This window comes from Artemia franciscana, chromosome 14 (assembly GCF_032884065.1).
Source record: "Artemia franciscana chromosome 14, ASM3288406v1, whole genome shotgun sequence".
Classification (NCBI taxonomy): Eukaryota; Metazoa; Arthropoda; class Branchiopoda; order Anostraca; family Artemiidae; genus Artemia; species Artemia franciscana.
In genome coordinates this window covers 19,282,990-19,295,774 of record NC_088876.1, presented here as the reverse complement: position 1 = coordinate 19,295,774, position 12,785 = coordinate 19,282,990, and the positions used below count along the sequence as shown (strand labels likewise).

The window sequence follows — 12,785 nt, the reverse complement described above, 5'->3', positions numbered from 1 at the left end:
CCGACTGTCAAGTGTTTAGAGGGGGGTCGAAGCCAGGTCAAAGAAAAGCGGAGACCATTTTCTTCTTGCTGATAGGTTGAAGCTATCACACTGTAAGAAAGCCAAATTGCCTCCTAGATGTGACATTAAAAACTTGAAATGGCAAAGGAAATCATGGAGAGGACTGGGTTGAAGATCAAAAATATTACGCAAGATGCTGCTGCAAAAGCCTTTGAAAAAGGAATAAAGACCCTAAGAAGAGGTTCACCACCGAAACACTCAACGTACTGCATGACAAGAAAACATATTAAACAACATGTTTTTCAGAAAGCTTTGCAAGGAAGCTCATAAGTTGACAAGGAGGGATGGAAACGGGTCAAATCTGGTCACAGACATAAAATATACTCTGACACCCAAAACAATATGTAATGACACCCATAAACTCACTTCCAAAATGAAAGACGAGGAAAAGTTTTTTTTTAATTTTTTTATTGATACAAAATGGAGAGGGAAATCGCAACCTGTAGACCCTTTCCCACCTCCTCGATTGACACCTCCAATCTGGACACTTTTCATCTTTTTAATAAAATTTGAAGCATCATAGATAATTGTGAAGCAGGCTAAGGCAATTAATCGGTTGCTCACATATACCTCACGCTGTGAATCAATAAACGCATTAAGGTTCTGAAAATCTTGCCAGCATGTACTCTTGATTGACTAGAGTTGGTGTATAAGCGATTAGATTTGATGTGTAATTATTGGTTTCAAAATGAATATTAGCTTCAGCCAAGCATTAAATTCCATGGACATTTGTCAAGTATGCCTAAGTAAATAGTTTCAACAAAATACGCATTTGAACGCTGGTTGAAAAAAAATTGTATATAACTGTGGGTTATTTAATTGGAAGGTAAAGAAGACTTGGAAGCCCTATATCTAAATGAAATATAAAAAAAACAATCTTTTTTAAATGAAAGTAAGGAGCAACATTAAAACTTAAAACGAACAAAAATTACTCCGTATATGAAAGAGGCTTTTCCTCCTTAACGCCTCACTCTTTACGCTAAAGTTTGACTCTTTCTCTTAACACTACTTTTTAAAACAGTAAAAACTTTAATGTGAAGAGCGGTGTGTTGAGGAGGAAAACCCACTTTCATATACCGAGCAATTTCTGTTCGTTCAAAGTTTTAATGTTGCTCCTTACTTTCATTTAAAAAACTTGTTTTTTTATATTTAAATTCTGGGCGTTTTTGAATTTATACATGTTTTGATCTTGGGTCTCCGCACATAAATAATTAAAAGAAAGTTTGCATATTATATTTTGGCTAAATGGCTTTCTCATAGTTTTAATCAAAAGATTTTGAGAATTTTTTTTTGAGTTTTGGTTACTATTGAGCCGGGTCGCTCCTTACTAAAGTTCGTTACCAACGAACTGTTTGACAAGAAAATATTTTTTATAACAGATGAAAGAAAACTTCTTCATTTTCTGAACCATTTTTGGATATCTTTATAGATATCAAAGGACTGGAAATGTAAAAAGTCAGTCCTTTTGAATGTGACAAGCATTCACATATACATATAATAGAAATAAATATTTACTAAAGTTAAAACAAACTTTCACAAGGACAATTATTGCATTTGCCAAAGTACCCATTCTAGAAAGATTTTTGCTTCTATTTGTTTCTTTTTAAAAAAAGAATAAAAAAAGAAAAACTAGAAAATTTCATTGTAGATTTTAATACAAAAAAAAGTAGATAAAAAAAAGATAGAATATTTTATATTAGTCTCTTAATCAGCTTGGCCGAAGAGTTAAAAAAAAAACCCAAAAAGTCAATACAGCTTGAAAAAGTGCACACAGTGGTGGGTCTACTGGTGGGTCTGGTGGGTCTACTAATTGTTAGAACAGAATTATACTGATACTAAAAACCACGATGCTTAAACCAACTTTTTTTTTATTTAAAAATAGACACTTTTGGTCAGTGTCTAACAAGTGAATAGAACCATTAAAATATAATCAGTTAATCGTGTTACATGATCAGTAAAAATATTATTTGGAAACTCTGAACAAATTATTTTGTTGAATAAAAACTTTATAAGCAGTTTAGTTTTAAGGTGAATGATGAACAAATCTCATAGCAGTTTAATTATAAAACATTATAGAACAACTGAATGTATTGTAAAATAAATTTACATATTTGACATATTTGATATTCAATATTTTTGAATTTCCAACAAATTTGGTTGTTACAACCTTGTTCAGTTTCCGTAGACATAGCTTATTCGCTTACTTATACGTAATTAAACATGTTAACAAATCATTTGCTACTCGCTGGGAATTCCTCGAAACAGACTATGAAAATGTAAATTTTCATAGTCTGTACATAGAAAATGTACATTTGTATTTACATTTTTGTCTTGGTTCGTTAGCAATTTGCCCCTTGATTTTTATAATTATAAATCAGAGCTATATATTAAGTTACTGGGGATTCACAAACAACAAATAATGAGTCAATTTACTTGTTGAATGGACTGTAACTGCTGTTGGATCTGCTGTTGCTGTTGGAGCATCAATTGCTGCTGCTCGTGTGTTGCATGTGGCAACGTTCTTTTTAGTTTTTTGAGATGCTGGGCTTGATGTTGCAATTGCATTTGCTCTGAGTAGAGCATCTGTTGGTGTTGCCCCACGGCAAGAAGGTATTCTAATTGTTGTTGAAGTAAGATTTGCTGTTGTTCTAGCTGTAGCTGCAAAACTTGTTGATTTTGCTGTGGATTGTATATTTGCTGTGACTGAAGCTGTTGCAAGGAATTAGTGAGCAAAGAAGCTGCGTTGCTTACTACTTGGCTTAAGGAACTTTGTAGTTGGGGTTGAACAACAGTAAAGGGACTGTTAGTAGCATGTTGTAACACATTCTGTTGACCGAAAGACAAAGGTATTTGCTGAGAACTAGAAACTGCCGTATCTATGTTTGTATTACTGACTTCTTGTGGGGTATGTTGTCCAAAGAACTGCTTTTCCTCTGAAGGTGACACTCTTGGAGTGTTTCCAAGTCCTGAAAACCAGAAATGGGATTATTAAACAGTAATGAAAGAAGTTAAAACGAAACTACTGCATTTCATTTTGATTTTGCTATTTCTCGGTGCCGGCATAACTGAACGGTTTCACATGGTGTTATGAAACATCGCTCTGATTAAATCAAAAACCTTCGCAGAGTCTGCTATTGCAGAGACCAAATAACCAACTTTAAATTTAGTTTTCAGAAATTTTTACGTTAATTTCAATTAAGAATCAAATGTATATATTTTTCTCTAAATCTCTTTTTTCAATGGTTAAATATAGTTTTATTTGAACTTTTGTCCTGATGTGACTTCTTGTCCATTACGGTACTAACATTCTCATCGATCTACCAAACTTTCTTAGCTTGTCATTGGGTAGCGGGAACACATTATAGTCAACAATAAATGAAAAGCCAATCGAATGCAAGCCCATTGCAGCTAGTACCAAGACTCCTTACAATTTCTGTACTTTATTTCCAATGTTTTACTCAAAATTGGCGGATTTGTTATACAAAACAATAGGATAACTGTGGTCACTGCAGGGACAAGTGTCTGTAAGAATTTATATAAACAAGAACCCTATTAAAATATAAAAATCGCCATCTTATTACTTTTGATAGAAGAATGTATCAAAATAAACCATCTTACTATACATAACCAAGTCTTAGCTTAAGAATTCGTCAAGATTAAAAAGTCATAGACCGATTTCAGCTAAATAAAGAACACCTTGATAAATTGTAACAGCTACATGAAGTTGCATATATATCTTAACTAACTAGGATTTCGATATAGATATGTATGATTTCCTCTAAAACCGTTGCAACGACATACGTTTGCCACAGCTCAAGACTTCACTGGCAATTCGCAGGCGAATTTCTTGGCAGGCGAATGGCGAATAGTGTTTGTTTTCTTTTCTTAATAAATGTATATCTCATCTTACTGCTAAAAAATTTCGACAACTTTTCCAGTCTAGATTTTCTTGCTTTCCAGATTGACACTAAAATTATTAAGAAAGTCATCATTGTACTATAGGTTTTTTTTCTGTAAAGTTTTCATTTTGCTTGAACATTGTTCAGAGGTCGATTTACGTTGTCGTAATCGTGAGACAAAATTTAACCTTCGTGAATAGTTTCCTGCTTGGGTACTAAGGGCAACGTGATACTTGGTGCTCTGGAATACATCTCGCCCATTGTGTCCAGCTGATCAAGCTGGGAAATGGGATCAGGTGATACACATATTATTATTATAGGAGGTTCACTAAGAGATATGCTAAAATTTTGCTGCTTAGACTAGAAAGCATTAGCCTTTATAGCAACCTTGGTTTCAGCCGTGATATAGTTGCCACATTACATGAACAGCTTAGACAGCCAAGCAACTTAGAGCAAATACGCCAGAGGAAACAAAGAAATTTGTCACTATGGTTGGAACTATCAGTGTGATAGAGAGATTTATTTCTCCGTACCTTATCTTTGAAATTACTTGCTTCATGGATAGGTTCTATGATGGACCTCCACCCCGAATAAAGGCGGTTGTTAATAAAAAGCTAGCAATGTATGGATGACATCAAAACTATTTCTTGACTATTTTTTATCATTTCAAAAGGTATACACCAGGCTGCCCTGAATGACCAGATATTCTGCTTATTGGTAACCGTAATAGTCACATGACTTTATTTCAGCAAAAAGGGAAATGATGTTGCAAAAATTTACATTTCCTTCACACGCACAAATAAAATACAGACCCTTGATGTAACCGTTTAATCTAAAATAGAGACGAAGACCACACTGCCTTTCCATAACAAACAAACACAAAATAGAAACAATAGGGAAAATCTTATTCTCCAAGATTCAGTCCTGGACCTGCTATTGTTAACCTCTCTTCTTAAACGTTGGAGCCCAGGAAATTGAAACACATGAAAAAGGTCCAAAATTCTCTTTTCTACCGAAATAAGTTCCTGTGGCAGATATAGTTTCCTCTCCAGAGTCCGTTTTGCATGAACACTATCCATCTGTTTCTAACCTTGATGAAGTTAGTTCTGGTCTTATAAATACCCCTTATAATAGCCAAGAAAGATTAAGCCTCCTACCACTTCCACACCAAAAATTTTGCACGCATGGAAAATACTATCTAATCTCCGCCGGGAACCTTCTATTATAATAACCAAAGCAGAAAAAAGCAATTCACTTGTTGTTATTGACCCGACAAACTATGACAACAAAATTCTTTCGCATTTAAATGACACAATTACATATAAAACAATATTTCATGATCCTACCGATCAGTTTGATAATCATATTATAAAATGAATTAAGGGAGCTAAAACAAAATGGTAGAATCCCCCCACAATTATACAATAAATTTTTTCCCCGTAGTAGTTTCTGTCTCAAACTCTACGGTTTACCAAAAATACATAGACAAGGTATTCCCTTAAGACCTATCGTAGCATGTACTACAGCCCCCACTTGCAATATTGGGAAATGGCTTTGTACAGCTTTCAAACCTTATTGTATTCCCAAAATTTCTATATTCGTAATTCAGCAGATTTAGTTAAAAAACTTAGTAACACAAGTATTTCAGAAAAAACAAGGGTTAGTAGTTTTGACATTGTTTCAATGTATACGAATATAGCTGTGGCTATTTCTGAGGAATTATTAAAAAAAAAAATAGAAGAAAATTACCACTTAATCGAGGTTTCAGCGACAGGAATTGATCGTGAAGTTTGAATGACTCTAGTTAATAATTGTAAAAGTTTTCTATGTATTTTCAGTTTCGTGACTCTTTTTTCAGCAAAAAAATGGGTTACCCATGGGGGCACCTTTATCCGGGCTGCTAGCAAATATTTATGTCGAGAACCTCGAAAATTGGGCCTTAAATTCTTATTTTCTAATCACGTCTATTGGGGTCGATATATGGATGACATAATTTCACCTTTAAATTATGGGGAGGCTGAACTTCGGGGCTTCTTAGATCATCTTAATTTTTATGACCGAAATTTGCAGTTCACCCTAGAAGTTGAAATTGAAAATAAACTACCGTTTTTGGATGTGTTAATTATTAGTAATACTGACAAACGGGATTTTACTATCTATCGAAAGCCAACACAAAACAATAGATATCTTCATTTTAATACAAATCACCCCCACAAGTCAGAGCCGTCCCGGCCGAGTGGTTTGTTGCGCTGGATTCAGGATCCTTTGTCTGAGAGCACGAGGGTTTGAATTCTAGTTTACCCAATTATTTAGTTTGGGACGGGGGTCAGTGGCGTGACTCTGTAAGCTTAGACAGAGTCAACTCAGCTCTAAATGGGTACCTGGAGAAATTTGGGGAAGTTAAACAGGAAGAGTGTGCTAATGCACAGGATGTTTGGCCCCAACCCCCCATTGCACTTCCTGGCTGAAGGGCAAAGAAACGGAGATCAGCACCGCCGATAAGGACTGTAAAGTCTAATGCCGTATTATTTACCTTTTTAAAAGTTGTAAGAGCAGTTGTAACTTCTCTCATTGATCGTGCCCTGATCATTTACTGCGATTCGTATATAAATACAGGAATAAACTTTATCAGAGATATTATTTTTGATAATGGATTCCCCATTCCTTTTGTCAATAAGATAGTTAACCGTAGACTAAAAACACATTCCCGTAAAATCGAAGACGATGTTTCACAATGTGAGGCTACTGATAAACCCTCAAATATTATCTATCTTCCGTATATCCCAAAAATCACTACAAGATTAAAAAATATTTGCAAAAAAAATAATCCGTATGTAGTTTTTACTAATAATTTTAAAAACATAAATTTCTTAAATTCCGGTAAAGATAAAACCACAGTTACTATCCAAAGAGGGGACTATCAAATACCTTGTGACAGTGGAAATTACTATGTTGGCAGGACCCATCAGAATCTAGAAAAACGGCTACACCAACATAAAAAAGATATAGACAAGGCACTAATTTCAAATAGTTCCAACAACTCCTTTGATTCTGCTTTAGGGTGGTATATATTTAATAATCCCTCCCACACGATACTTTTTGAAAAATCTTCACTCATCACTAATGATTTGGGGGATAAAACAGGTGGTTCGAGAATCAATCGAAATTAGTCTCAAAATTAATAAATAATATTTCTTTGAACAGGGATAATGACAGGTAACACATCTGGGATTCGACGGCGAATAATGAAAAAAAATCCTAAGACGTTAATTCAGGTTGTGATTAAATAAAAAAAACTAGTTTTTTTAACTGAAAGTAAGGAGCGACATTAAAACTTAAAACGAACAGAAATTACTCCGTATATGAAATGGGTTGTCCCCTCCGCAGTCCCTCGCTCTTTACGCTAAAGTTTGACTCTTTGCCACAATTCTACTTTTTAAAACAATTAAAAACTTTAGCGTAAAGAGCGTGGGACTGCGGAGGGGACAACCCATTTCATATACGGAGTAATTTCTGTTCGTTTTAAGTTTTAATGTCGCTCCTTACTTTCAGTTAAAAAAACTAGTTTTTTTTATTTAATTTCTGAACGTTTTTGAATTAATGCATGTTTGATTTTGGCTCTCCGCACATAAATTATTGAAATGAAATTAGTATATTAATTTTTTTTTGGCTAAATGGCTTTCTCTTAGTTTTGATCAGACGATTTTGAGAAATAAGGGGTGGGGAAGGAGGCCTAGCTGCCCTCCAATTTTTCGGTTACTTAAAAAGGCTACTAGAACTTTTAATATTCAACGAACGTTTTTATTAGCAAAAAATATACGTAACTTAAGAATTAACTTACGTAACAAACTTTTATATTCTTATATTTTTATTATGTGTACGAGGGGGTTTGTACCCTCGTTAATACCTCGCTCTTTACACTAAATCGTAAGTTTTGTCCCAATTCTTTAAGAATGACCCCTGAATCAAAAAGGCCGTAGAATAAATAGTTGAAATCACTAAAAATATTTTAGCATCAAGAGCGAGGTATCTATCTCCTCCTAAATACCTCGCTCTTTATGCTAAAGTATTTTTAGAACCCCTCATATGCGTAATAATCTCTGTTCGTTTTAAATTTCAATGCTATTCCTTACTTTCATTTGAAAAAACGTTTTCATGTTTATTTTTTCATTGTTTTTTTTTATAGTAATGCTAGAAAATCCTGCGCCCTTTTCATTGAATTTTTCTTCCCCCGTGACATATTCCTCAAAGGAAAGATCCTCCCACAAAACCCTCTCCCATCAACCCCAACCCCCAAACCAAAAAATCCCCATGAAAACGTCTGTACACTTCCCAATAACCATTACTATATGTAAACACTGGTCAAAGTTTGTAACTTGCAGCCCCTCCCTCAGGGATTGTGGGGGAGTAAGTCATTCCCAAAGACATAGTTATTATGGTTTTCGACTATGCTGAACAAAATGGCTATCTTAAAATTTTAATCTGTTGACTTTTGGAAAAAAATGAACATGGGAGGGGGCCTATTTGCCCTCCAATTTTTTGGTCACTTAAAAAGGGCACTAGAACTTTTCATTTCCGTTAGAATGAGCCCTCTCGCGACATCCTAGGACCACTTGGTCGATAAGATGACCCCTGGGAAAAAAACAAAAAAAAAACAAACAAATAAATAAACACGCACCCGTGATTTGTCTTCTGGCAAAAAATACAAAATTCCACATTTTTTAGATAGGAGCTTGAAATTTTTGCTATATAGTTCTCTGATATACCGAATGCGATAGTGTGATTTTCGTTAAGATTCTGTGACTTTTAATGGATGTTTCTCCCTTTTTTCCAAAATAGGGCAAATTTTCTCAGGCTCGTAACTTTTGATGACAAAGACTAAATTAATTGAAACTTAATATTTAGAATCAGCGTAAAAATTCGAATCTTTTGATGTATCTTTTAGCATCAAAATTCCGTTTTTTAGAGTTTCGTTTACTATTGAGCCAGGTCGCCCCTTACTACAGTTCCTTACCACGAACTGTTTGAAAAGAAAATAATTCGGTATTTCGGGGCTTCTGACATTATTACTCCTTTGCGGAAGTTAGGCTCAAAATTGAAAAAGGATTATATTTTTTCTCTGGGCCCCTTCCACCTCTTAGTTCGTTTATTTTCCCGTTAGTTTTCACCTGTTTTCGCTTTATAGTTGTGTTATCTCTTAGCAGTTCTTTCGTTAGTTGAGTTATGGTTGTGGTATATATGTTTTATCGCTCGTATAGTTGTGTTATTTTCAAATTATACTCCATAATAGAGAGGCTCCGAACACCCAGCATTGTATATTAAGCTCTTAATTTGACGTTTTTTTCTAACGTGACCAGATTCGTCCTGCGCCCTTTTCATTGAATTTTTTTCCCCCATGGCATATTTCTCCAAGGAAAGATCCTCCCACATAGCCCCCTCCCTCAACCCTACCCCCAAAACCAAAAAAATCCCCCTGAAAACGTCTGTACACTTTCCAATAACCATTATTATATGTAAACACTGGTTGAAGTTTGTAACTTGCAACCCCTCCCCCAGGGGCTGTGGGGGAGCAAGTCATCCCCAAAAACATAGTTATTATGATTTTCGACTATGCTAAACAAAATGGCTATCTCAAAATTTTGATCCGTTGACTTTGGGAAAACAATGAGCGTGGGAGGGGGCCTAGATGCCCTCCAATTTTTTTGGTCACTTAAAAAGGGCACTAGAACTTTTCATTTCCGTTAGAATGAGCCCTCTTGCGACATTCTAGGACCACTTGGTCGATACGATGACCCCTGGGGAAAAAAAAACAAAAAAAAAAACAAACAAATAAACACGCACCCGTGATTTGTCTTCGGGCAAAAAATGCAAAATTCCACATTTTTGTAGATAGGAGCTTAAAACTTCTACAATAGGGTTCTCTGATACGCTGAATCTGATGGTGTCATTTTCGTTAAGATCCTACGAATTTTAGGGGGTGTTTCCCCCTATTTTCCTAAATAAGGCAAATTTTCTCAGGCTCGTAACTTTTGATGGCCAAGACTAAACTTGATGAAACTTATATATTTAAAATCAGCATTAAAATGCGATTATTTTGATGTAGCTATTGATATCAAAATTCAATTTTTTAGAGTTTTGGTTACTATTGAGCCGGATCGCTCCTTACTACAGTTCGTTACCACGAACTGTTTGAAAACCGTTCATTGAATTTATTAGGAGTTGCAGCAGCTAAACAAGATCCAATCATTGTGGCATGGTTTGGATAATTGAAAATATATACGTATTTTTTTTTTCGTTTTCAGCGTTACGATTAAAATTAGTAAGAGTATCGTTAACAAAAACTGTCAAATGTAAATCTGAAACCCTATGAAGCGGCAGAATACAAACAGACGATGTCTAGGGTTTCAACTGAAAAACGGTTTTTTAAGTGCGACATGATAATATTCAACTGAGGAATAAAAACTGACCGTCTATAATGTTCCTCCTGTGAATTAAATGGCACGTTAATCCGATTTGTTTGCTTTTCTGCTATCCTTGAGACTGTCATTTCTAAACCTACCTTGTTACTACTTTAGTTACCTCGACAAATACATTTTTTTTTGTTTAACTCGCTTTCACTCTTTCGATGCTGGGCATCCAGCCGTGTAAGAAGGTCCTTATTCTTGCTGCAAACGTAAGGTCTAAGATTCTTCTTCTGGAATAGCTGACTTCGTAAAACGATCAACTATCATTCTTTTATTAGAATGCCTTCCGAGCCTAAGGAAGACTCAGCAGCTTATTTACTTCATTGTGAGCCCTATTCCCTGTCTATGCACCCTATCCTTCCTGCCTCAGTAAATAAATTCTATTTCACCTATTTTTGTGTTTTTTACAGTCAAAATGTCAATATGATGGTTTTTTTACATTCCAGGTTACAATTAAAATTAGAAAAAAATTCTTTAATCAAAACTGTCAAATGTAAATCTGAAACACTATGGAGCGGCAGAAGGCAAACGGTTGGCGTTATTGTCAATGGGCTAGAGAATATAGCAGAACCCTTACAAAAATTAGCAGAGGAAACTACCAGTAGAAGTAACACCAGAAGTGAAGCTAAAATTCTGGTATAAAATATACTAGCTTTTACGTTCATAACTTTAGTTTAATTCTGGTATGAAACTTTAAGAAGGATTAGTCGTGTGCAGCTCAGACTACAAGATCCTATAATTAATTTTAAAGAGTTGTTCCATGATTTTGAATCATTAGCGACTGAATTAGCCGAAATTTACGACAAACTATGTAAAGAGGCTAACGAAAAAGCAAAGTTCTGAAAAATGAGATATTGATACAGCAATACGAGTAAGAAGACACTACAAAATATCCAGAGAATTGGCTAGAAATGTTGGAATTTCCGCTGACATAGAAATTTTTTGCGATATAAAAAGTGTTCTTGATAGTCTCCAGCAAGAAATCTCATAAACTTAAAGCCTAGCTTGAGCATAAGACTTCATTTATTTTACTCTTTATATTTATTAATTTACGAGTTTGCTTTACATATAATATTGCACGATTTTTGAATGGAGAGGAAAGGGTGTAAAAAAGTATTGTGCCCCAGACATGAGTTAAGCTCGTTGCATCAGTACTAAGCTGATGAAGGCAAAAATATTTCATGGGAATTGCATAAATACATAAAATCAAAAAAAAAGAACGAGGTAAACACCCAAACGGTAATTTTTCAGACAAAACCGTGATCAATTTCACAAAAAGTAAAGCCATTTCAAGCAATCAGTACATAAGTTCATTAAATATACAAGTAAATTTTGGTATTCAATTCTTTTGATTGTATAAGTGAATAAATTCTTGAGGTGGGAACGCATCATATTGAAAGGAACCATTTCTAAGGGTGAAGAAGAGTAGTCTTTGTGGGGCTTGTTATTAGTGAGTCTTTAAAAAGAGGCAGGTGGGGAAAAAGCAAATTGAGAAACTTACATAATGCGTCATAAGACTCAGTTTGAGAAAAACATTCCTCACAAGGGAATTTTTACAAGAGCATTTCTCTAGTTCTTCTTACCTAAGGCTCTGGTAAAGTCTGCTAGCATTCCACTTATCGTTCCCGATTTCGAAGTTTGAGCTGTATTTTGCCCTTGATGGTTTTGCGGCATCGGAAAAGAAGATTGCTGATTTTGCTCTTGATGTTGAAGCTGTTGTGCACTTGAAGAACTTCCGGAATGCCTCTGGAGGAGATAAAAGACAATAATATCTACATATGATAGGAAAACAAATTTACCTGTTAGGGATAACATTATAGCAACTTGAGTTTTTTGGAATTCAAGACAATATCTCAGAGATTTTTAGGTACTATAATAAAAATCGAAGATTTTTTGCCAACAAAATCTTTTATGTTTTGACAGAAGCTCCCAATTTAATATAGGCTTATCTTTGAAAGTGTAGAAACGTTGGCCCAAATCCAATCAGTTTAGGCATACTTTGGGGTATTATTGAATGAAAATAACGAATTTTGTTTTCAATCATGGTTGCCCCTTTAAGGGCAACCTTGTAAAGATCAAAATATAGCCCATAGTAACTGAAGCAGTGTAAAAGTAAAAACCCTACTGCGTCATTGGCACTTTACCGAAAACGAATATTACAAATATTTTCTTTCCCACTTATAAAACGTTGAAAATAAACTGATAAATACAGTGAAATAAAACCATGAACTAATGAGCTTTCAGTAATAAATACAATTATATATCAAATATTGAGTCTAATTTAATTAGTTCTTTCCAAGACTGTTCAAGACACGTATACTTTTTACTACAAACAAGAGTTTGGCTAAAGTCCGTTTAAATA

At 34.7% G+C, this 12,785-nt stretch overlaps 1 protein-coding gene across 1 annotated transcript in view; it reads right to left on the bottom strand.

The window, feature by feature from the left end:
• Nucleotides 1–12,157, bottom strand: part of LOC136035424 (uncharacterized) — a 150,806-nt gene extending 138,649 nt beyond the window's left edge. The window contains exons 1-2 of the mRNA XM_065717216.1: nt 12,007–12,157; nt 2,494–3,026 (exon numbers count right to left, since the gene is read on the bottom strand). Of these exons, the coding sequence (XP_065573288.1) occupies nt 2,494–3,026; nt 12,007–12,097 (624 nt within the window). The 5' untranslated portion in view covers nt 12,098–12,157. The remainder of the gene's footprint in view (nt 1–2,493; nt 3,027–12,006) is intronic.
• Between the last annotated feature and the right edge of the window lie 628 nt (nt 12,158–12,785).